At 42.9% G+C, this 27,055-nt stretch overlaps 1 protein-coding gene across 1 annotated transcript in view; it reads right to left on the reverse strand.

Moving 5' to 3' along the window:
- The window catches only part of CCDC120 (coiled-coil domain containing 120), a 39,393-nt gene that overhangs the window by 7,292 nt on the left and 5,046 nt on the right, over window positions 1–27,055 (reverse strand). The window contains exons 2-3 of the mRNA XM_070935125.1: window positions 951–1,072; window positions 715–848 (exon numbers count right to left, since the gene is read on the reverse strand). Of these exons, the coding sequence (XP_070791226.1) occupies window positions 715–848; window positions 951–999 (183 nt within the window). The 5' untranslated portion in view covers window positions 1,000–1,072. The remainder of the gene's footprint in view (window positions 1–714; window positions 849–950; window positions 1,073–27,055) is intronic.

Raw genomic sequence — 27,055 nt, forward strand, 5'->3', positions numbered from 1 at the left:
TTTGCAGATAACAGCTTGGCCCGAGAAGTCATTTTGGGTTCATTAGAAGACCAATGGCTCATACACATTTGCCTTCCTGACCCTGATGGCTTTAAGTCATGCTGATCCGTTCTTAACATCCAGCCAACCTCACCTGTGAGGATCAGCACTGGCCAAACAGGCTTTGTGGTCCATGATATCTGGAAAGCACTAGGTGGGCTATTGTATTCCAAGTTATTTGGAGAGCAGAAAGTGGGAGAAAGCCACATGGGCTGGCCTTACACCTTTCTGAGGTGGCATCTCCTAAGGTTATTACATCTTGAAGAAACTCAAGCCAACTTTTTCCCTTCTTATGTTTCTGCATAAGAGTGACTTCCAAGCCCACAATAGCTTAGACTTTCAAATGCCCATTCCTTGTTTCATTTTGGGGACATTTTCTCACAACCTACCTGATTAAAACTAAAACTCTCAAAGAGTTTGAACCTTGACACAGAGCAGAAAACCTTTAAATTCAGGGTTGGCTGCATACCTCCGCCTAATCCCACCTAGTGCTTTCCAGATGTCCTGGACTACAAAGCCTGTTTGTTGGCCAGCGCTCAGTGCTAGTGGTGGGAATGATGGTCTAAGAAACACGATAAACCCCAGGTTGGGAAAGTCTAGCTTCTCAAAGCAGCAGATCCACCGCCTCAGTCCCTCCCATTGGCTTCCTGTCCTCCTCCTGTCATGGTTACGCACCGCTTCCTGCAGGCAAACCCGTCGCAGCTCCTTCAGGCGCAGGCTGAGCACCTGCTGGAGAGACTTCTGCTTTTCCAGAAGTTCTTGCACCCGCTCTATCCGAATCCGAGGACAGAGCTCTCGCTGCAAGGCTTCTGCAGAAAGCAAAGGCAGAGCAGAGAACAAGGGATGAGGCTTGAGATTCACTGTATGCCACCGAAATGATGCTGAGCAGGTGGTGGAGGAAAAGGCGTTACCTGAAGAGCTGTAGCTGGATGAGTTTATCAGCTGCCCTTTCACTTCCATGTCTTCTGGGAAAGTTCACCTTCTCTCTTGCCTCCAAGGGAAATCACTTGGCTTCAAGACCCATCAGGAATTCCTAGACGGAGGACGGCAGATGGTTACTGTCAAAGGGAGAGAAAGGAGGAATAAAAAGGGGATATGCTTCTGCTGGCCCAGGCAAGGTGAGTCATCAGCAGAGGGCAGGATACTGTCAAAGGAAAATCTGCCAGACTGTGGCAGAGGGCATACATAACCACACACAGACAGGCAGGGACTGGAGTGGTATTTTGTGCTCAGAAGAGCTCACTTTTGAGGAAGGAGGAAGCTGATCAATAAAAACAATGCCATGGAAGAAGCCTGCTTCTTTGGAGATGTTTTCTTAAGAGTACTTGATATCATCCAGACATGTTGGACTTTACCTCCCATAGCCAACATGGAGAACTGGAGGATGTGAGGCTAGGAAAGAATAGCTAACCGAAGATGACTTGCAATTTCTATTGTTTGACCCAGGAACATTGACTGCTGAGTGAATGGTGGGAAACTGCAACACCAAACTTGCTCTCTCGGGGCCTATTGAATTCTCCAAGGCACAACATCAACACTGGAATCATAACATTCTAATTTGGGGGTAACATGCCCCTCAGCAACAAAATTTGGCAAACTGAGATTCCCGTCAACTACTTGGAACAGGTCACCCAAAACTCTTGTGCTCAAGAGGTTGGAGAAGGACACAACCATTGACACCCAACCTTTGTGGTCTGTGCGGCAATTACACCCAGGAGAAGATTCTGTGGAAGCTTTACCCAACCTAGGAATTCTGGGAGTTGTAGGCCTAAGGCATCTGGAGAATGTTTATTATGAGAAAGACTGCACTGTAGGCAGCATTTTAACTAGCTTTAATTGGCACTTGTGTTATGCCTATAATTGTAGAGGGAGGGAGGAGGAATGCATCTTGTCCATCTTTTTCAATTTGGCTCCTTTCCAGAGATATTGACTACTGTTCCCAACAGTCTCACACAGAAAAAAAAAACACACCAAAGCATGATGGGACTGTACAAAATGTTTGAAATCACCCAAATGTTAAGCATCATAGAGGTAACCCTCGACTTACAATCATTCGTTGAAAGGTACAATGGCACTGAAAAAAATTACTCTCAACCAGTCCTCCTCACACTTACAATGGTCACAGCATCCCCACAGCATTTTGATGATATCAAAATTTAGGCACTGGACAACTACTATGAATTTATGATGGCTGCAGCAGCCGGGGTCATGTGATTACCACTTGCAACCTTCCTTTGTTTGGCCTCTGACCAGGAAGCTGGATTTGTTGCCTGTGATTCATTTAATAACTGCAGTGTTTTGCTTAACAGCCATGGCAAAAAAAAAAAAAAGGCCATAAAATTGGTCACAATTCACTTAACAATCATCTTGCTTACCAACGGAAATTCTGGGTCCCCTTTTGGTCATAAGTCACGGAATACATGTGAGTTACCCCAGAAATCATAGATGCAGGAAACAAGGAATTGCTGTTTTTTTAGATACAGTATGGTATTGTGAAAATATTAATGCTTTTTCCGGCAAGAAGAGCATGAGAGGTTTCCTGCTTCAAATGCCAACAGACCAAAACCGGTTTTATACCTGAAGCAGGAAGAGGCTAGAAGCAAAGGAAAAAAGGTGTCCATGGATCTCACGCTCTCCTACCTGCCCCAATCCTCCAGCATCCAGAGTTCACAGACATTGTGCTTCACATTATCCATCTTTTAATTTTCCCTCCCCCTCAGCCAGGGATACTCTCAAAAGAAAGATTCGCCAATCTTGAACCCTCCTGGCACTGTGCTCTCAATTTAAATAGACATTTTGTGTGTATTATATTCTTTAATATTGTTACGTTGGTGAGTTTTCTTGATGGGGGCAACCCTGGTAATTTCAGGCCTAAAGAGAACTTTTGCAAAGCCACTGAGAGCTGCAGTCTTACCCCTTTTTCCCAGTCCAGGACAGCCTCCAATAGGAGAAAAAAGCAAGAAAGCCTCCTGCTGCTTTCCTCCTCCTTCACTACCAACTCAACTGACAAACAGGCCCGATGGGAAGTCTGGGGGCAGTGAGACAGCTGGTCCCTGCTTTACACAATCTCTGTGCTGGGACCAAAGGCTGCAGCTGCTTTTCGGTGAGACCCGATCCCGGCCAAGCCACTGGGAGTCCAGGGCAACAGCAGGGCCAGGAAACCACCCAAGTTACATAACTAATTCGAGGCACAGCTGAGGCCAAGAACAGCTGTTGCCATAAAGCACATCAAGAACAGCATCCAGATCAGGTAGTCTTGCTTGGGAAGCATCTGTCCAGTACAGCCTGGCCCCGCCTCTGACATCTTTTTTTTTTTTTTAAAAAAACTATGGGTAAAAGATAATTCTAACATAAGTACAAATTTATGAAAATATGAAGAACAGGTGAAGAATCAAATATAAGCAGTGAAATATGGGTGGATCGCCAACGAATCTGAAATAACCACATTCTAATACATTATTACAGCATATAATATCGGTATTATAAGCCATTTCATATCCATTTTCCAATCAAAACATGTCTCAATAAACTTTAAACTAAAGGTATTTGACCAACGCTATTCAAGTCACTATAGAAAAAGAGAAACTGTATGCAATCCACAATTGGATCAACAACTAAGCAAAATTGTAAAGTGTGATGTTAAGTGTGCTGCTTAGCAATGACAATTCTAGCAGTCCCAGTTACGATTGTTAAATGAGGACCGTGTGGGTTGTTAAACAAGGACCTCATATCATTACTGACTTCCTGCTGGCTTCCCCATTGTGTTTGCTTGTGGGACGATGGTAGCGCAAACTAGAAATCACAATCACATGACCAGAGTTTGCTGCAATGTTGTAACTGCAGGAATGTGATAGCTGGACCTATGAGAACCCATCAGAAATACCATTTGTTGAGCACCATCATAACTTTGAACAGTCGCTGATTGAATGGTCATGAACCAAAGACTATCTGTAGATCAGTGGTGGGCTGCCCCCGGTTCGGACCGGTTCTATAGAACTGGTAGTAAAACCAGTGGGAGGCTCCGCCCACTGACCCTGACATCATCAGAACGCTTCTGCGCATGCGCAGAAGAGCGTGTGCGCACGAGCGAAGCAAGCGCGCACGGCCCCGTTGCGAACCAGTAGTAAAGGTAGGTAGAACCCACCCCTGCTGTAGATGATATGTCAAATTAAAATATAAGTTTGAAAACTTTAATTCTGAATGTGGCACAATTCTATGTACAACATCATAGTTAGAAATGGTTTTCAAATAGAATTTAATTCTACATCAGATTTAGTTTTTAAATATGAACTTATTTTAGACATTGAAGCATATTCCCATAATTTGGCTAACCATTCTTCCAAAGAGGGGAATCAAACATCTTTTCTAATAAAAAGCATGTAGAACACATTAACATATACAATGCCAATTCAGAATATTTTGAAGAAATATAGGGCTGAATGAAATTAAATTAAAAAAAAACTATCTCAGAATGCAATGGGATTACAACTTTCAGGATTTGTTCCATTTTATATTAAATAATTTTCCAGTATGGGCGAGCTTTGCAACATTGCCATCACACAAGGAAAAATGACCATGACATTTCCATCACTTTTCCAGAAAAAAAATAACTCGTTTTAGCAATTAAGACTGGAACGATGTATCAGCAGTAAAACATTTCTCCCTGTATATAATACGCAATGTAAATTTAATGTTCTTTTTCCATTACACTTCCCACTGTTGTATATCTACAATTGTGTTCTAATTCTGTAGCATTTAACCATACAGTCACTGATATCTTTGGGTTCTGAGTTCACAAGAAAGTTATAAATTGAGCCTAACAAATGTTCAATATGATGCATTGTAACATTTTCAAATTCAGTCAACTTTCTCAGTGCTCCTTTTCCTTTCTATCATTCTTTTATTGTTGTGCTGCTTATTTGAAAATACTGAAACCAATTAAAAGTAGAATGTGCCATCTTTCAGGCTAAGTTTTTGCCCTTATATCTCACCATTAAAGTTCCAGCACTCTCCATTCCATATTGCTCACGTGTGCTCCACCATAACTTCCATTCCCCACTGCAAACTCAACCTACAATTGCTATGGAATGTGGGAGCTATAATTCAGAGCTCCTCATGGTGCCAAGCTTGAGAAAGTTACCTGTAAATCCTCTAGCATTTAAAAACAAGGTGTAGCAAATACAAATCCATGCAGCCATAATTCCTCCTCCGTTGCAGATATGCATAAATATACATTTGCTATTTCTACATGTTAGTGAACAGATCGTCCTGCCATACTTCCACAAAACAATATGGGGACCAAAAGAGAAGGGGAAAGCAGCCTTGCTATGACATTTTCTCCCTTCCAAGGCTCTTTAGATTAGCACAGCCAATTCCTTTTCCATGACTCTTTAATGTCAACACCTTCTTTCTTACCCCTCCCAGTGATTGTTCTCAGGGAGTGGATAAGGAAGATGACTATTGGGAGCCAGGACAGAAGTTAGTGCTGCTCTATTACATATTGCTCCATTTCTGTTAAGAAAGAAAGAAATGGAAGTGAAACCTAGAAAAATCAAACAGAAATCTGCCAACCATGAGCAGGACTAACTGGGTATATGGAGCTTAAAGATCAGATCTCATGGCTGAGTTCCAGGGGTAAAATCCAGCAGGTTCTGACAGGTTCTGGAGAACCAGTAGCAGAAATTTTGAGTAGTTCAGAGAACCGGCAAATACCATCTCTGGCTGGCCCCAGAGTGGGATGGGAATGGAGATTTTGCAATATCCTTCCCCCAGGAGTCAGGAGGGAATGGGGATTTTGCAGTATCCTTCCCCTCCACGCCCACCAAGCCATTCCCACCAAGCCACACCACGCCCACCAAGCCACGCCCACAGAACCGGTAGTAAAAAAAATTGGATTTCACCACTGCTGAGTTCATATATTGCTCTGCATTACAGGTTGCTTTGCTTTGGCTTAATAAATAACCCACAACTGTCTGGGTTTGGATCTCCTAATCCAAAATCAAGTAAACCATATCAGGGCTTAACGTGATGCCTGAATTCAGCTTATTTTGTATGATCTAGGCATGTGGAATTTAGTCAGGCAAGACATAGGTTACCACTCCCTGCCAGCAATTTCAATTCTGGCCAGCTCAAGGTTGACTCAGCCATCCATCCATCCTTCCAAGGTCAGTAAAAAACGAGAGCCCAGAGATTGTTGGGGGAAATATGCGGACTCTGTAAACCGCTTAGAGAGGTCTGTAAAGCACTGTGAAATGGTATGTAAGTCTAAGCGCTGTTGCTATTCTTCCCATTTTGCATACAGAGCAGGGGTGGGAAGAAGGAAGATAAGCAATGTGGAATCTGAGTACAGCCCTGCATTAAGCCACAGTTATGTATCTGCATGCTACATGGAACCAGTTTACCGAACTGTAGCCTACTGAATAAACTGGTCGACTGGGTTCTCAGAAAGCAACAAAAGGACATTATAGTTTAATGTGTGAGGTGTGAGACCCAGGCAGAGTGAAAGAATTTCCTGCATGGTGACTACAATGCTGGTGTAGAGTTCAGTAGGTGGAGCCCTTCCCCGGAAATCCTTACAACACCTGGTCACGTCATTTTGGCTGGCAGCCCTGCAGCAAAGGTTCACCTAATCCCCAGACAAGAGTCAAGCAGAGCAGGCAGGAACACATCCTCCTAGAGTCAGCATGATAGCAATTTCCTCAAACCCCCACCCCCACCCCCTGCTCTGCTTCTGGAACTATTGATTTCCAAAAGTGCTAGACAAAATTCAGAGACACCCCTGTTTCCCATCAGGTCTTCATTTTTAGCCCGAGATACTTTTTTCAAGACTTCTATTCATCCCTGAATGCGAAAAGGGAAACAGTCCTCTGTTGACTTACAATAATGGCACACTCTTTACTGCCATCCAGTGGTTGCTGTGCAGATTGCATCCAGCTGCGGAGACATCACCTATGCCCCAAGAGTCAGATTCTGTGCATTACATGCAGAAGGAAATTGAAAAGATAAAGAGGAAGAGAGAGCTAAGCAGGCTTAAGCCCCAGTAGAGGTTGTCCTCAATTTACAACAGTTCATTTAGTGACCGGTCAAAGTTACAACGGCACTTTAAAAAGTGACTTATGACCGCTTTTCAGATTTATGAACTTTGCAGTATCCCCATGATCACGTGATTAAAACTTCAGACACATGCAACTGTTTCATATTTATGATGGCTGCAGTATCTTGAAGGTCACATGGTCACCTTTTGCGACCTTTTGACAAAGTCAATGGGGAAGTCAGATTCACTTAACAACCGGGTTACTAACTTAACAACTGCAGTGATTCACTTAACAATTGAGGCAAGAAAGGTCGTAAAATGGGGCAAACCTCACTTAACAAATCTCTCACTTAACAACAGAAATTTTGGGCTCAATTACAGTAGTAAATCAAGGCCTACCTGTCTTACACTCAAAATTAAGTTCCCTAGGATTGATTCTCTTGAAGGCTGTAGATCAAATACAGGTATCCCAATTCTCTGACTAGCTCAAAAGGACTCTTTCGACCTTGGCTTGTAGCAAATGTTACAGAACTAAAGTTTCCAAAAGTATTTTCATTTCCTTCCCATCAGGAGCCTGGTCACCTCTTGATTTTTGATGTTCTCATCTTTGCTTATCCTGCAAGGAGCTCAGAATTTTTTCCTCACAGCACTTATCTTCATCTCAGCCCTGAAAGGTGGGGGAGCCCAAGAGATTACACTCAGCCAAAGATGCCCCTATGTAGTTAATGACTAAGGGGAATTGCAGCCCACTTTTCTTTCACCTGCTGCCACTTCATGCTGGTTTTCATACTGCACAAAGGACAAATTATAGGTCTGTCGTGAACTTTGCCAGCCCAGTGCAGTTTGATAAAATCTGTGCTTTATGCTTCTTTTTAGCAACTAATTTGGTTGGTGGCTTCACACAACCCACTTAATTCAGATGAAAAACACAAAGGCTGCATAGACAGATATGTTTCATTTGTTTGGACTTTTATGGAGTATGTGATTTAGTGGGTTGGGTAACCCCAGGCTGGTGGGTTCAATGTATTGTGTACACAGCCCCTGAGTTAAACAAGCAACGTGAATCCAGCTGTCCGTCTTCTCTGTCTGGAAGAATGGACTCTTTCTTGTCTTCAGTTTACCCCCCTGCTAAAATAGGAAGACTTGAGTCTCCTTTCAAGGAACTTTGGGGAGAATTGGAAGGAGGGAGGGAGAGATGCACAAAAGAATGCATTTCTCACATCAGTAGTTATATCCGACATGTGGATTGCACTAAATCAAACTAGAACTTCATTGATTTTGACAGTGTATTGGATGAATCCAACTCCAATGACCTGCAAAACAGGGTTTCATTGCTTAATGTGTTCAATTACACAAGTAATTATGGCTTATACAACCCACTACTTAACTATATTTAGCCAGAGACCATGTTTCTGCATGATCAGTATAATTGTGTCTTCATGAGTGGACTCTAGGACACCAATGGCCAAGATTGACTGGAGTTGTAGTATAGCAACATTTGAAGTTGTTACCTTGGCTTTAGAATAACCATGTTAGGTAGGTTTAATTACACTTCAGATGAGATAAAGGGGCCAAAGCCGAGGAAGCACTGCTTAAAGCCAGCAAACATGATTAAATTCAAATGGGGACTCTGATTCATAGTTTAATGTCACGGGTGAAGTAGACTTTATATAAAATAGATACAATTAATTTGTACCAATCAGGCATTTACTTCTAATTGGTGTTAGCAAGAGCAAATTAACATTAATACCTTTGCCATAAAAGGATTAAAACATTTATCGAAGTAGAATGCATATCTCACCAAAGTCAATACATAGGGACCCCCCTTTCCCCCCAATTTTCCTGCAATATTCCCTAAGACTGGGCCAAACCATAATTAAAGCAAAGCATGGACTCTCCCCCCCCTTCTTCTAGATAACAAATCTTTAAAGGAAATCAAATACAATTTTGCCTAGAGAATCTTTCATCACTATAACCCCCCCACTTCCCCAGTTGCACCCAAACCAGGGCAAAAACATTTCTACAGCGCTCCTGTGACCTTGCCTTCATCGTGTCCCAGCCCTGAGAAAGGCTTAAGCCGTTGTTAGCTGTATCGGTTTTAAAACAGGATTCCTGACTGATTGTTGTAACACCGTCCAAGGACAGCCTCAAAGTGCATGAGATCTCTTAAGGTTTGGTCATTCACAAGCCCCAAAGAGAAATCAGGCGATGCCCTGACTTGAAACCAGAAGCAATAGCTATGGGGGGCGGAGGGGGGAGCAAATTTCACGCTGCAAGCAGGCTGAGAGATGGGCCACCAGCCGCCTATCTGGATGTACTTCGCGTTAGCTTCAACCGCCTCGGAGGGAGTAACATCTCCCCCATCCCTCCCACTCAAAAGTTTGCAAGCGCGCCCACTTAATAATCCTGGCCTTCCTGGTTCTAGGAGGGAGCGACTCCGGATCGAAACCTCCGGAGCGCATTGGGACTCAAGCTTCCTCTCCCTCCCACCCACCTGCCTCCCTGACACGCAGACTCGCCTCCACCAGGAAACGGCGAGGGGAGCTGCCGATTCTTCCACCCGGGAGCTTTCCGCCATCGGGAGGGGGGAAAACTCCAGGAACTAAGACGCTTTCCCACCCCCACCCCCCGCGAACTGGATCGGACCGCGCTTTTGCCAGTCCCCCCAAACCACTTGGGCTAAAACTTTAGCCAAACTCCTGCAAAAAGAGAAATCGCGATCTCCCCGAGCGGACACCTTGGGCAGCTAAAGCTCCGACTTACCTCCGCCGCTCGCACTTGAGCCGAGAGCCGCCGCTTGTAACTGGAGAAGGGGGTCAAGCTCCCCCGAAACTACCCAGCTCCAGCGCTGGGCAAAACCGAAGTGACTGCGGAGGAGGAGGAGGAGGTGGCGAATCAACCTCCAGAGCAACAAGCGAGGGGGGGAGGGGCCGCTCCTTTTAACCCTTGCCTTGCCACGAGCTGCCCTGAGGCGCCCGCCCGCAGAGGCCGAGTTCCCAAAAGGCCAGGAGAGCTACTCCTGTTACGCCCTTTGGCGTGGAAACCTTCCTTCCTTACTCCCAGAGTAAGGCAGCGCCTCTTGCCATTGACTCGTTTCCCTGGCTAGAATTTATTTATTTATTTTATTTTATTTTATTTTGAATTTGTATACCGCCCTTCTCCCTGAGGACTCAGGGCGGTGAACAGCCCAGTAAAAACATCAAGTACAAATATTAAAATACAGTTAAAATATACCTATATAAATTTGGCCCCATTAATTAAAAACAATAAACAAAACACTTAAAAACACTTAAAAAATTAGGCCAGCCCGGCTTGCTGGAAAAGGAAGGTTTTAAGGGCACGGCGGAAGGCACCGAGGTCTTGGATTCTCCTTATCTCTGGAGGCAATTGATTCCAGAGGGTAGGTGCCCCCACAGAGAAGGCCCTCCCCCTGGGGGTCACCAGCCTGCACTGTTTCAATCATTTAAAAAAAAAAAAATGCTGGGGAGCCTAGGAAGCGAATGAAGCCACCCAAAGGGAAGGGACACCCCCACCCCATCCTTTTAATAGATAATTGGGAAGGGATGAGGGGAAAAAACCCGTGAAATCCTTCTGCAGGGCAGTACACAAAGCTTTTTCTGTATTAATACATGTAAATACGCCACATGTTAAAAGCAGTACAGGTTTCAAACCAACAAGTGTGATGGTTCCTTAAGTGCTAGCATAGTTATTAGGGCAGAAACTTGATCAGATATCGCCTTTGTTCCCAGGCACACAAATCCGGATTTGGGAACACACTTATAAAACCTCTGCAATACTGAAAGACCAAGACAACTCCCTGCCCCTCCCAGTGATTTCAGCTACATTTCCTAACCTGGTGCCCTCCAGCTGTGTCCAACACAGAGATTGGGTGAGGGCAGAGTAAGATTAAAAAAGAAATACTAGTGTATTATTACATTCAGGACTATTGTTGCAACCATGAGCTTGAAAAGTGTTTCCAACAAGAATTGACACATTTAAACTCCAGCCCAGAGTTCACATGCTACATTCAAGTTTTACCAAAGATAAAATTTTTAAGCTTCCTGGGCTCAGGATTGCTCTGGGACACTAGCCCTGAGACAGATGCCTAGTGGCTATTCTTCAACACCAGGTAGAAGTCTATTTTTCTAGGCTCGATTTGTCTGTGTGCTGCAATTAGGACCCAGATTGTTAGGGGGCAATATGCTATTTAGTATACTGTCTTTGGTGTAAGCTGCCCAGAGTCCTCGGAGAGTGGACGGCATAGAAATATGACAGACAAATAAATAAATAAATAAATAAGTAAGTAAGTAAGTAAGTAAGTAAGTAAGTAAGTAAGTAAGTAAATAAATAATAAGCAAGCTCACAAGCAATCTTATTTGGGCTGTCCGAGGGCTATTTTCTTCATTTTAATTGCTTCTCCAACTTGTTGCTTTATGATGATGGGTGCTTTTAGGGTGTGGGTGGGTGTGGGTGTTTAGATGCCTGTTTTAAAGCATCTGAAAATTCCTACAAGGAGAAAAACAAAAACAATGGTTTTGAGGAGCTGGCTCCATCTCCTATCATATGATTATGTATGTATGAATATGGAACCTTGGAGGTAGGAGCTTGCATATTCTTAGGAATGGGTTGATTATTTCTCACTGAAGCGCAATCCCCTCTCTCCAGCTGTCCAATAAGATTTGGCAGAGTTGGTATGCTCTAGGTTCCATTAACAAATCAATGCATCCTGTGGAAGCCCAGAGACATTTTCTTGGTGATCCTGTCTTTTGAATGAGCTTCTGCTGAAATCTGTATGGCCCCAATTATGCAATTCCAGAAGACCTATCTTTTTCCACAAACCCTGGAGCAGAGCAATTTGTGACTCCATTGGCCTATATTGTTTTCTGGATGTTTTTTATTTGCTTACTGTTGGCTACATTTAGCCTGTTTTTCAAAATCTTATTTTACCTTATTTACCTTACTTAAAGTTGCTTCACTGAGGTTGCTAATAGGCTGAATGAAGAGTCAATTTGTAGTAGTGGGGAAGGCATCGGGCTAGAGACCAGGAGACCTGGAGTTCTGCCTTTGATTGGATGACTTGTCAGCCCTAGGAAGGAGACAATAGCAAACTACCTCCAAAATCTTGCCAATAAAACTGCAGGGATTAGTCCAGGCAGTTGCCAGAAATCAAGACTGGTGCATTTACAGAAAAAGTTGATTACATAATGTAGTTAATATTCTTGCACCTAATTAAGCTATCTATCAGAGAAGACTTGGCTGCTATAAGAATTTGTTATAGGCCGTGGGTCTGATTTTTAGGGTTTTTAATATGCATCTATATGACAGCCTAAAATGTTATAATCCAGGATTCTGCCAGTTTATTCTGTGTAACTTGGGCTAAGCCACAGATGCAACTGATTGAAATGGCAGACTTCTAAAGCCAAAGAATTAATGTCAAGTTATAAACGTGCCTGTTTGAATGATGCCATTAAAAAAACATCCTGAAAAAATAAGCAACAGTTCCAGCCTAGCTTCTTCTTGTTTATTGATGTGACTTGTAAGATTACGTTTGTTAGCTTTGCACATTCCTGGTATGGCACGATGTATTCAACCATTTTGGGATGCTACCATTTGTTTCTGCTGGAGATGTGGTGCATACATCAAGCCATCACGCAGCGCTCAGCCTCAAACTAACAGAAAGGTCCCTTTAGAGGCCCACCCCTCAGAGCTAAAGGCATCAAATAGCACAGGCAGAAAGCCACCAAGTCCTTTGATGCAGTTCAGCAGGCGAAAGACCTTGGCGCTCTTGGACAAGATGTTTTGTAGAAGGGGGAGGGGAAAAAGAAGGTAAATTCATCTCAGAAGGCCTTCAGAAATTGGTGGAACTCTGAGGAGACCAAGGACATGGATATTTCCCCTTGAATCTGTTAACCTCTCCCTGCCCACTGATACTCTTTCAAATTCCAGTGCAGAACAAGCATATTGCTAGGAAATGTGTAAAAGGTAACCATAAACTACTTAACTAGTAAAACATTTCCTAGTAAATTTGTGGGAAAACAGAGCAATGGAGCTTTCTTGTACATCTTGTCACTTCAATATAACTGGGAAGAGGGATCCTTGCAGAGAATAACACAAATAAAAAAGAAACTTTTCCACCCCGAAACCAAAATCAAGGCAAAGAGTGTGAACAAGTCTTTCGAATATCTCTAGTTGCTCCATTCAAAGCTGTAACTTTCAAGGTAAGGATGTAATTTCCTTGTGAATTCAACTATATACTCCTCCTATAAAAACTCCCAAGTGGCTTAATCCACTCCACTTCTAGCAGTGCCCCATCTCATCCCCCCTGCATTGTAAGCAAATGGTATGACCCAGCACAAGGTATTGCTATGCTGGGTGTTTGCCTTAGCCTAGGATGAGATCAGATTCCTTGCATTCTTGGCTTTCTGCCCTGCAGGTAAAAAAAAATATAAATTCAAGAGCGACAGTGAAAAGAGCCCATGTTGGAAACATGGCCCTGGAGTGTCTCCACAGCAGCCATCCTGTTCCTTTAAGCCTCAGGCTCCATTTAATGGCATCCTAGCAGAAAGAAGAACAGGAAAGACAGAATTTCTTACAGACAGTGCCACGGAGCTTTCTTTCCCTTTCCAAATACGGTGGAGTACAACTCCTAGAATTTTCAAACTCAAGTTTGGATTTTGATGTAGAAACAGTAGCCAAACGTGGGCCTTGTATTTGCTAATAAATTGAACATGCAGTAGCATACCCATCTCCTGAGGTTCAAACATATAGGTAAAGTGTCAGTGTATGTATCATACAACCTGGAATCCTATTCACACAAGATCCTCTTTGCAGTTGATTGCCCTTTAACAGGGGTGTCAAACTCACAGCCCGTGGGCCAGATGCGTCACATGCTGGCAACGCCCACCCTGTTTTAGCGAAGGGGGAATAACTCACGATACATCATGTGACAACATGATGCCGTGAGTTTGATATCCCTGCCCTATAACATATAAAGTTGGACCATAAGAAAGGCTGAGCGCCAAAGAATTGAGGCCTTTGAACTATGGTGCTGGAGAAGACTCCTGCGAGTTCCTTGGACTGCAAAGCGATCAAACCGGTCAGTCCTAGAGGAGATCAACCCTGACTGCTCTTTAGAAGGCCAGATCCTGAAGATGAAACTCAAATACTTTAGCCACCTAATGAGAAGGAAGGACTCACTGGAGAAGAGCCTAATGCTGGGAAAGATTGAGGGCAAAAGAAGAAGGGGATGGCAGAGAATGAGGTGGCTGGATGGAGTCACTGAAGCAGTAGGCGTGAGCTTAAATGGGCTCCAGAGAATGGTAGAGCACAGGAAAGCCTGGAGGAACCTTGTCCATGGGGTCGCAATGAGTCGGACACGACTTCGCAACTAACAACAACAAAATCCCCTCTGCCTCTGCTCTCTATTCACAAGTTCAATTCTTGTGGGGTTCAGAGGGCTGAAGTATTACCCAATGAACACAAAATTGTATCATGGGAATGGAAGTGGTCTATCCTCCAATCTTTCACTTGAAAATAAAATTTGCCATAACACCTGAGCCAGTCCCCCTTTCCCTTTGTCTAATCTGCCAGCCAGATGAGAATGAAATGCAAGATAGGAAAGGTATGAATCACCTTCCAAGGACGTTAGACCAAGTAATGTAATATATAGAAATATTACATATCGTGCAGTCTCTGGTTTTTCCTTTAACCACATTTTAGTTTTGCATGTTGTCCAAACCAGCTCCTCTAGATACTTAGATCAGTTTGTTGTGTGAATATAAAGTATTGAGTAAACCACGGGCAAATTAGATGATGCAGAAACAGACATATGCAGTCAGCTTTCAAAGCACTGGCAAAAAAAGTGGCTTGGCCTTGAATGTGTTTAAAACTGATAAAAAGTTCTGTTAGGAACTAGCAATTAGTGATGTGAATATACTCACAGATCAAATAATTTAGAAATCCCACACATTTTTGTAGGTAAGGCAAAATGGAATTTAGTCTTCTAATCTGAGTTTGGTGTAAAGATTCATTCCTCAGTTTTAGATTACCTATAGTATGCCAACCGCTTCTTAGTCAACAGGACTTCCTGCAATATTTTAGAACATATTGTTATTCTAGAGTATAACTCCCAGCAGCCTCAAACAGGATTGTCAAATTTTAAGGCCAATGGGAGGTGAAGGTATGTGGAGGTCACAGAGGTGGGAAAGATACACCGAGTGGTTTGGGTCAGGTAAATTCCTAATGACTAAGTCACTTAACTCTCTCATGGTGAGCCTTAGGAGAACAAATATGAGAGCCACCAGTCAGGTAGCCCTGGATTTACAACTAGTTTAGGATTAGCCATTCAGCAGCCATTTAAAGTTACAATAGACCCCCTATGCTACTTATGACCCATTTTTAAGCCACAATATTGCCCACCTTGGTCATGTGACTGCATTGTGGTACTCAGCAACCAGCCTGCCTTTACTGCTGTTTGTGGTATCCTGTGGCAATTTGACTGTGATTTATGAGAGTTTTGCCAGAAAGCAGCATTTACTTGCAGTTTCTGGCAAAAACTGCCCCACAGCAAACAAGGGGTTCGCTTAACCACAACAAAAAAGGTTGTAAAATCAGGCCTGGTCACTGTGGTGATCAGTTTTATGACCAACACCACTTATATCTTTAATTTCCAGGGTCAATTCTGGTCATAACTCAAAGACCACTGTAGAAGCCTCTTCTAGAGGAAATGCTAGGCTTGAAATGAGAATAGGGGAAGATGAGTGGAGTGTTAAAACATGAAATGATCCAAAGGAACGATGGCAAGAAAAGAAGGTTGGATGAAGACTAGAAGCAAAAACTAGAGGCGAAAATGTCCCAATCACAACCAGTCAGGGCCGTCAGTCATCATATACTCAATTGCAGTGAGAAGGCAAATGTTTGTCTACACAGCCTCTTCCTCTGTATGTTATCCCATCTTCTCTCATCTGCTTAGAGCTCAAATACATCCTGTCTTAATTATTGCCTTCATCACTAAACTACCAAATTAATTCCTCCTCCTCTTTTCCTCACCCTTGTTGGTTACAATGGAGCTTCTAGGATGACTAAGGACTTAGCAAAACTGTGCAATAAAAACCAGCCAGAGGCAAAACTTCCGAAGGAAAGGTGCTGCTACTGTGCTACTCCGCAGAAAGAATGGGATGAACAGACACAAATGAGCAAATTGTTTGTGGTTTTTATGAAATTCATTTCCTGGAATGTGCTTCTTTCCCCTTCTCCTTCAAAATAATGCTCCTCGGAGTGGTTCTTGATATGAAGCGCTGGGGAGAGGTTAAATAGAAAACATCTGTAATTCTTGCTGCATTGCACATTTCACATACCAATACATTTCCTGGGTTGTAGCAGGGTAGCACCAGAATCCAAGTACTCCCACAAGATACTCCTTTGTTTAGAGAATGTATTGTCTAGCATGGCCTTGAGGTCATTGACAACAAAAAGGCCACAAGATGGGCAGTTTGGTTAAACTTGATCTCCAGAAATGGGAGATTGTAGGATCCTTCACTTGCATGGCTGCAAAGCAGCACTCTGGTTAGGAAGAAGGTTGTCCAATGCCTCAAACCCAGCTTTTGAATCACCAAAAACTCTTTTTCATCCTGTGTTGCAAAAGAGATTCTTCTCGTATTCTAATTATGCTAAAAGGAGGGAGAAAATGCATGCTCCTGCTAGATCGGTGGAAAGGCAAATAAACAAACAAACAGAAAAGCCTCAAACCAGTAAAAACAGCAACTATACCTCAGCATGCCTACCAATTAAAGATCAGGAGATAAGTGGCCTTTTTGCCCCACCCACAAATCTGCCCACTTGAAGAGATTCCATCTCTAGGGTATCTGGGGTATTTCCCTGGTGAATCTATTATTATGGTAGGAAATGAGATATTTGTTCTGCTCCTGTCATGGAGCTTATGCTGAATCTTACAGGTCCCTCAGCCAACAAATTTCAATTATTCTACAAAAGCCATTCTAGATTTGTTTCTGGGACGAGAAATGGCTTCAATTTACAATGAAGCCTGTTCTGTGGCATTGCTTCTTGGGAGGTCAATGCTCTGTTTGGTGCAGAAGATCATGAGTTATTCCTGGGCTGCGTCCATCTTTTTCTGGGCTCAGACCTGAGGGAGGGGCATGTTCTAAAAATGGTTAAGACAAGGATTAAAAGGATTCTTAATGGAATGCAAATGTGATGCAAACTAATTACATGCAATTAATTATTCCTCATTAATTATTTCTAATCTCTGTCACATTAAGAATTAAGATACAGCAGTTAGGCTATCAGATCTGGGCTTTTGAATATCAGGGCTGCTAGACAGCACCAAAGCTGTTACGTTTTCTGTGTCTCTTTGCTGCCATCAAATGAGTGTCTGTAATTTAGGATGCTCTAAACACAGCAATTTTTGGGGGGGGGAGGGGCTTCAGGAACCCCATTTCCAAGTATCCAGAATACAAATTATAATCCTTGGGTTTAAGTTAATGTATTTGAAATAGGGAAGTGAATAATCTTATTGGAATATGTGATTCACAGTTTCTAATCCACGGGTGAAATCTAAAATTTGTTACTACTGGTTCTGTGGGCGTGGCTTGGTGGTGGTGGGGGTAATGTGACTGGGTGGGCGTGGCCAACTTTTTTAAAAAAACTTTTAAAAGCATTTTTTCTACAACCTTAAGAGGTTGCAGAAAAAAATGCTTTTAGAAGCCTCTGACAATCAGGCAACTCAGCTGGGATCGCCAGAGGCTTTTAAAGGCATTTTTTTTCCTACAACCTCTTCGGCTGAAGAGGTTGTAGAAAAAATGCTTTTAAAAGCCTCTGACGATCCCAGCTGAGCCGCGCGATTATCAGAGGCTTTTTTTTTCTTTTAAAAGCATTTTTTGGCCGAAGAGGTTGTAGAAAAAATGCTTTTAAAAGTAAAAAAACCAGCCTCTGATGATCTTGCTGCTCAGCTGGGCATGGGGGGGAGGGGCAGGGATTTTTGCTACTGGTTCTCCGAACCACCCGCCGCCATCGCTACCGGATCGGATGATCCAGTCCGAACCGGGAGCATTTCACCCCTGTTCTAATCTACCAGTATAGATGAGGCCCTGTTTTCTTTACAGCTGCAGTTTGTCTGCAGAAGAAAGTAACTCTAAAATATACAGAATTCCTACCTACCCAGACATACAGTACTTACCAAACTCAGTTTCTAGAAAAGGGAGACAGGCTCAGATGTTGGAAAATGGGAGTAGCACTTGCAGCACAGTGCCCCCTAGTGATCAATGTATTTCTTGCAGGAAGAAAACCCATCTGAAACATTGGGTGCTTATAAAATCAAGCCGATCTTCACCTGCAATGTTGCCATGTCTAGCAAAACACAACCCTGCAGTCCCTAGCATGGCCATAAAGCAGCAAACCTGCATGCTAACCCTTCACACGAACAGTCTGCTGCTAACAGCACTAGTCAAGTGTTCCTGCGTGGATCTGCTTACATTCCTCCCTCTTAATTCCTCTCTTCCTCATCCTCCCCCAATTTCCCCTGTTGCCTCTTCCACGTCCAAACTTTAGATATAAACTCCTTTGGGAAGGAAACTAAATTTCTGTTTCCGAAAGCTCAACAGTACATAATGCCACTGTATGACTGTCTAAAAGGCATCAAAGGTACTTACAATCAAGGTGTCCAACCCATCTGCAGTTCCTTTATTCAAAATGTTTGTTGCAACAACGTGATCGGTCCACCTACTACCTACTCCATCTACTAATACACTGGGGGGGGGGGGCTGGGGTTGGGACTAGGAACCCTGACATATTTTGTAACTTGAATATGAGTTGGAATTCAAAATAAATAAAGGCTATTTTCCACAATATTGCCTCTTTTTTTTTTTTTTTTGCCCATGCATATCATTACAATACGCCTTAGGAACATGGTGTGCATGATATGCTGTTCTTAGAAATCCTGCCTGTTGCAAGATCAGAAATAGTGGGTTTCCGTGTCACATTTGGCCACGCTTGCTTTGTCTAGTCATAAGTTGAGTGCATTACATGAACATAGCCACCATGGGTCTGTAAAACAGGGTTTGTGATATGGTGGGTTGCACAAATCCTCCCTACTGTGCTTTATTCAGTAAATCGTGATTAAAGAAACCATGGATTAGCCCCGGGTGTAAATCAAATTAAAGAAACCCCATCTTAGCATCAAATCAATATATTTCAGTCTTTGTAAGTCAAATCAATATGTTCAATCTCTGACTTTATAACACTAGATCAACACGGAGTCACAGCCACAGCGGCTGCAAGCAGATGAACCAACAAAAATGCCTGCCAGTTGGAAGACGTAGCGCTTTGCAGCTATTGTCAAGGGGAAGACAGCGAAGACTGGCTGCTTAATCATCCCAGCCATACAGGCCACACAGCACAGAAATTAAAAATTCATGCACAATCATTCTGGGTGTGGGTTACAAAAAAGATTAAAGTTTGCTAGATTGAATTCAGAAGCCTTTATACCAGTCTTGCCCAACTGGCATTCTGCAGATGGGTTGGAACTATGAGTCCTAGAGATCCTAGTATAAAATGTACCAGGACAGAGAAGAAAACCTTATACGTTTGAAAAAAGAGTAGTCTATTTGACATCCGAAGGGTCCGAGTAAAAATATTGGAAACAGCCCTATTTCTGGTAACATTATCTAGGGTGCTCTATTTGGAGGCATAACCACATTGTGATCTCAGATGCACTTTACTGCTGCCCATTACAGTTGTGGTTTTTGAAACAGAACAATGACAAGCAAAAAGAAAGCAAAGTGATAGTTCAAATTTGCAAGGAGCCTATGTGAATACCACACACAGGTATTAACAGGGACAGAAAATAAAGACATGAATAATAGATTTGGAATTTCACCCTTTTGCTTGGCAGATTTGAAAAGAGATGGGGGAGACTGTTATCACACTGTTCACTGTTGCTGGGCCTTATATTCAAAGCACATACATAATCATAGCATGCCCTGTAATGGTCCAGCACCAAAACCTGTTGCCTTATAGTTTCACTAAACTCCAAAGGCCACTTTTGTGACTGAGATGGACTGAAGTTTGCAAACTTCCAAGCGGCACACAATTCTCACAGCACAACACTAAGAGCTCTGAGCAAATCATAAGGATATGGTGCGCACTGATTTAAGAAAAACCATATTGATATGGAATTCTGTGTCTGACACGGAATCCCAGAGAATCCCAGTGCAGAAGCCGCAACTAATGTCAGACGAATGAGAAAGTCACATCTGAAACTCTTTCAACTCTAGAACAAAAAGAAAATAAAAAACTGGAGAAGAATTGATGTGAAATAAATCTTTCCTGGCTAAGTTTCTTTATACAATACTGCAGTGCAGTGCCTGGGGTTTCCTGCTACAGGAAACTTGCTTCATCGTCTGCAGGCAAAGAAACAAAGCTGTTCTGAATCCTCCCATACAACCTTCTTCCTTCATGGTCAATAATGGAGTGGGCCTCTTTTGCCACTGCTCTCTTGTTCTCCTCCAACTTGAAGAGTTGGTGCAGCAGCAGCCGCAGTTGAGAGATCACGGTTATAAATAGCAATCTCCTGCAAGCAGAGGTGGCCACTTGGAGTATAAACAAGTTTCAGAAGCAGCCATTTCTCCCCTTTGAAGAACGCATTCCTCTTGTCTATTGCATAGTACATAAAGTGTCCTTCTCCTGTCAGAATGGAGGTGTTAAGGATTGCCCTCCAAAACATCTGGAGAGACATTAAACTGGGAGAGCTGAAACAGATCAGGGGTACATCACCTGGATACCATCACATGATGGCCTGAGCATCTCCTCCCAATACTATATTCTTTTGAAATCAAAAGTAGCCACAATCTCAGGAGATCTACCAGATTCCCGGAGAGCTCATACAAGAAAGTCCAGATCATGTAAACTTCATGCATGAATGCTGAATTTTTCACAGGCTTTGTAATTATGTGAGATGGCAGCCATTTTTATTCAGGGGAGGGCAAGGAGTTTGAATGCCCTTTTGGGATTCAACGGGTTCTCTGACACCCAAAGCAGTCGAGATGCCAGTTGCTAAGTCATATTGCTGGATCTGATACAGGAGATCCAACTACAAATGCCTTAATCATAAATTTCACAGTGACAGCGAAGCAGTGAGTCTTTCTCTCTAGAGAAAGAAAGATCATCAATGCTACCTTGATCTCACCGAAGAGACAAAAACAAAACAAAACACAATATTACAAATCCCTCTGGTCTAGAATCATTTTGCCTAGGAGAGGAATAATAATACTATCAACTTTGTCTACCCATCTCAGAAACAGCTGCAGCTTAACAATGCTTCCATACATTCGCTGCTTCATAATTTCAGACATATGGTCACAGCACACTTACACATCCTGGGTACAAAGACAAGCATTGTTTAAAGTAAAAGACAAGGAGCTTGCAGGTCACCAATGCAAGACAACTATACTACAGTTGCTGACTCAGTAGCTATCAAAAGGGAGCAAAAGGCAATGTGGTTTCAGGATCTCTTCCTCATAAGCCAGGAAATTTTCTGCCAAGGGCTAAAACCCCACAGGGAGTACTTCTTATGGAATGGACTGATGCAGCGAGTCCAAATAATGGGGACAAATATTCTGTTTTTCATTGCAATACACTCCTCTTTTCCTTCTTCCACTTTTTAAAAAGATCCTCTTACTTCTTTTGTAGGAAACAGGTGACGGGGAAGGAATAGATACACTAAAAACACATCTACATTAATCGCCTGCAAAGAATTTTCAAAATAGACAGGGCCTAAAGCAGGGGTTTAAAACTCGATTTCATTGAGGGTTGCATCAGGGTTGTGTTTGACCTTGGGGGGCCAGGGGGCGTGGCCAGGGGGTGTGACCAGCTCAATGTCATTCATTGAGGCTCCGTTTTTAGCCGCGACGGCCTCCTGCAGACCTCTGCCAGCAAAAACTGAGCACGTGGCCTGCCTGGGCTCGGTTTTCGGCCACAATGGCCTCCTGCAGCCCTCTGCCAGTGAAAATGGAGATCTATTTTTGCTGGCATAGGGCTGCAAGAGGCTGTCGTGGCTGAAAATGGAGCCCGGGAGGGCCGCGTGTGGCCCTCCCAAGCTCCGTTTTTACTGGCAAAGGCACCACAGGCCAGTCCTTCACTGTTTCCAGGGTGACCCTGCGGGCCAGATCTAAGCACCCCGCAGGCCAGATCCACCCCACAAGCCTTGAGTTTGACACCCCTGGCCTAAAACTTTGGTATACTTACCCCACCTATAAAGCTGCACATTCTGGATCGTGATCTTTCAAACTGAACCCAAGCTAATGTCCAATTACGTCATCTGATGCCTACCACTCTAAAGTTTACAATACAAGTGGCCCTTGGGTTACAACCATTCATTCAGCGACTGTTCAATACTGATGAACGAGTAGTATTTATGACTGGTCCTTGAAGATCCGGCTGTTCCAGCACGCCACCCCCCCCTACCATCATGTGCATGCAGTTTGGACACTTGGCAAACCAGCTCACAATTATGATGGTTTCAGTATCCCGCAGTCACATGATCTCCATTTGTGACCTTCCCTGCTGGCTTTCCATAAGCAAAAACTATGGGGAAGCTGGCAGGGAAGTTTGCTCCTGCTGCTTTTTTCCCCCTGAGGAATCCTACAACAGCATTAGGGATTCCAGGGATATTGTACTCCATAACATCCATCCTGCACTTTGTTCAGGTAGTCCTCGACTTACGACCACAATTGAGCCCAACATTTCTGTTGCTAAGTGAAACATTTGTTGAGTGAGTTTTGCCCCTTTTTTAAATGACCTTCCTTGCCACAGTTGTTAAGTGAATCGCTGCAGTTCTTACATTAGTAACACGGGGGTTAAGTGGATCTAGCTTCCCCATTTGACTTTGCTTGTCAGGAGGTCGCAAAAGGTGATCACATGACCCAGAGACACTGCAACCGTCATAAATATGAGTCAGCTGGCAAGCCTCCGAATTTTGTCCACGTGGCCATGGGGACACTGCAATGGTTGTAAGTGTGAAAAATGGTCATAAGTCACTGCTTTCAGTGCTATTGTAACTTAAAACAATCACTAAATGAACTGTTGTAAGTCGAGGACTACCTGTACTACCTGTAGTGCCCAGCAGCTACTCACCACCTTGTCTACTTGCACTCTGTAGCATATATCTGCCCACAGGTCCACCCACTCAGTCACAGTTCCGGCTGGCTCACTCACAGCCCCTGCAGAGCCACCTGTAGGCATTGCAGACCTGCCTGAGCTCCATAACACCTACCCACAGTAAAAAAAATAACCCATCAAGTAGGAGGTTTTGCTAATTAAGGCTCTGCATTTTATCCATATTCAAAGACATATATGCCTACCACAAAAAAAGGAATTAGCTACACAGGAGAACGTTAAATTTATATTTACTGACACAAAATAGTTTGTCGTGAAAGCGACTGCCTGTGAAGGCTCCTGGATTAGGGCTGAAAGGCGAAAGGGAAACAGTATGCTCCTCCCCTTATTTGGGTAGACCAGGTTGCAAAAACACATCTACACAGAAGAGGTAACTATGGATATAATTGACCCTTCTAACCTTATCTCATTACATTTTATTTTATGTTAAAGTCACTGTATTATTTTATAAAAATCTTCTCAGCAAGTTAAAAAAAACAGGCTTAATTTGGTGAACATACCTAATTCAATACTTCTCACACAAGGCAGACTATGGCCCGACTATACTTCAACATTTGTACCATTCCGAGTCCCAAAATTCTCCCATAAAATAATATTTACAAAAATGCCTGAGAGAGGGAAAAGCATACAGTTGCAAGAAAAAGTATGTGAACCCCTTGGGATTATGTGGAGTTTTGCATGAATTGGTCAAAAAATGTGCTCTGAACTTCATCTAAGTCACAACAATAGAACAACACAGTCTGCTTAAAATAATACTACACAAACATTAGATGTTGCCATGGTTTAATTGAACATACCATGCAAACATTCACAGTGCAGGGAGGAAAAAGTATGTGAGCCCCTAGCCTAATGACTTCTCCAAGAGCTAATTGGAGCCAGCAGTGAGCCAACCTTGACTCCAATCAGTGTGATGATATTGGATGTGTTGCTGACAGCTGTCCTGCCCTTTAAAAACACACACCTGTTTTGGGTTTACTGGTTTCAAGAAGCACTGTCTGATGTGAACCATGCCTCGCAGAAAAGAGCTCTCAGAAGACCTAGGATCAAGAATTGTTGACTTGCATGAAGCTGGAAAGGGTTACAAAAGTATCTCCAAAAGCCTTGATGTTCATGTGTCCACTGTAAGACAGTCTACAAATGGAGAAAGTTTAGCACTGTTGCTACTCTCCCTAGGCATGGTCGTCCTGTAAAAATGACTGCAAGAGCACAGCGCAGAATGTTTCATGAGGTAAAGAAGAATCCTAGAGTGTCAGCTAAAGACCTACAGAAATCTCTGGCACATGCTAACATTTTTGTTGACACATCTACAATAAGGAAAACATTAAACAAGAATGGAGTACATGGGAGGACACCACGGAGGAAGCCATTGCTGTCCAAAAAAAATATTGCAGCATATTTGAAGTTTGCAAAAGAGTACCTGGATGTTCCATAGCACTACTGGCAAAATATACTGTGGACAGATGAAACCAAAATTGAGTTGTTTGGGAAGAACACACGACACTATGTGGGGAGAAAAAAAGGCACAGCACACCAACATCAAAACCTCATCCCCACTGTAAAACATGGCGGAGGGAGCATCATGGTTTGGGGCTGCTTTGCTGCCTCAGGGCCGGGACGGATTGTTGTCCTTGATCGGAAAATGAATTCCAGAGTTTATCAAGACATTTTGCAGGAAAACATACGACCATCTGTCCGCCAACTGAAGCTCCGCAGAGGATGGGTGATGCAACAGGACAATGACCCAAAGCATACAAGTAATTCAACAAAAAAATGGCTTCAACAGCACAGAATACGCCTTCTGGAGTGGCCCAGTCAGAGTCCTGACCTCAACCCGATTGAAATGCTGTGGCATGACCTTAAGAGAACGATTCACACTAGACATCCCAAGAATATTGCTACACTGAAACAGTTTTGTGAAGAGGAGTGGTCCAAAATTACTCCAGATCGTTGTGCAGGTCTGATCTGCAACTACAGGAAACGTTTGGTTGAGGTTATTGCTGCCAAAGGAGGGTCAACCAGTTATTAAGTCCAAAGGTTCACATACTTTTTCCTCCCTGCACTGTGAATGTTTACATGTTATGTTCAATTAAACCATGGCAACATCTAATGTTTGTGTAATATTATTTTAAGCAGACTGTATTTTTCTATTGTTGTGACTTAGATGAAGTTCAGAGCACATTTTATGACCAATTCATGCAAAACTCCACGTAATCCCAAGGGGTTCACATACTTTTTCTTGCAACTGTATATCGCGGCAGCAATCATGGGGAAAAGGCATTCTAGGGAAATTGCATGCAAAAATACATTATCAGACAAGATTGCATGCAGAAATCCATACATTAGAAGAGTTACATGTTTAAATTTGAGTAGTGGCTTTTTTAAAAAAAAAACTCAGTGCAGAAGCAGGATCAAACAAATATAAGGGGTGAGAAATGAATGAACCCAAACTGATCATTTTCCCTATCCTGAATAACAGACCTGGTGGTATACCAATACAGGCAATCCTCAACTTACAACAATCCATTTAGTGACCGTTCGAAGTTACGACACTAAAAAATGTGACCTATGACCATTTTTCACAGTTATGACCATTGCAGCATCCCCATGATTGTGTGATCAAAATTCAAACGCTGACAACTGAGTCATATTTATGACGGTTGCGGTATTCTGGGGTCCTGTGATCACCTTTTGCGACCTTCTGACAAGCAAAGTCAATGGGGAAGCCAGATTCACTTAACAACCATGTCACTAGCTTAACAACTACAACGATCCACTTAACCTCTATGGCAAGAAAGATTGTAAAATGAAGCAAAACTCACAACAAATGGTTCACTTAGCAACAGAAAATTGGGGTTCAATTGTGATTGTAAGTTGAGGACTACCCGTATTGATAAGTCTCTAGCTGTGCACTGATTTGTATGCAATAATCTGAGATTATTAGTTAAAATTTGCTGTTCAAAGCAAAATACGTACCAAAGAAATGTCTGTGCTTTGGCAAATTTCTAGCAGTTGGACGATGCTCTTAGCTGTTTCCAGGAGCCACGGGATGCCTCATTTCTGGCCCTCAGAAAATAAGTGAATTAATGATAACAGGAATGGAAAGGAGCAGGAATGTTTCAGGAGGTTTAAAAGAGCAAAATGATTGCCTTTTATATTCTTCCCAGAAGTAGTAGTAGAAAAATGGGCTTTTTCAATATATTCAATGAAGCTTGTATAATTTAACTTGAAAACAGCCCCATTTTTCAAGGGGTTGTTTTAAAGAATGAAGCAAGTTCCTTAAGTCTTGCTAGACATGTACAGGTTGTCTTCAACTTATAACAGTTCATTTAGTGACCATTCAAAATTACAAGAGCACTGAAAAAAGTGAGCTACCACCATTTTTCACACTTATGACCGTTGGAGCATCCCCATGGTCGCACAATCAAAATTCAGATACTTGGCAACTGATTCATATTTATGACGTTGCAATGTCCCAGGGTCATGTGATCCCCTTTTGTAATCTGCTGACTAGCAAAGTAAATGGAGGAAGCCAGATTCACTTAACAACGATAAAGGTAAAGATTCCCCTCGCACATATGTGTTAGTCGTTCCCAACTCCAGGGGTCGGTGCTCATCTCCATTTCAAAGCCGAAGAGCCAGCGCTGTCCGAAAATGTCTCCGTAGTCATGTGGCCAGCATGACTAAACGCCAAAGGTGCACGGAACACTGTTACCTTCCCACCAAAGGTGGTCCCTATTTTTCTACTTGCATTTTTTACGTGCTTTTGAACTGCTACGTTGGCAGAAGCTGGGACAA

Source organism: Pituophis catenifer, unplaced genomic scaffold, assembly GCF_029215685.1.
Source record: "Pituophis catenifer annectens isolate HBS135680 unplaced genomic scaffold, rPitCat1.0.hap2 SCAF_2, whole genome shotgun sequence".
In the NCBI taxonomy this organism is placed as follows: Eukaryota; Metazoa; Chordata; class Lepidosauria; order Squamata; family Colubridae; genus Pituophis; species Pituophis catenifer.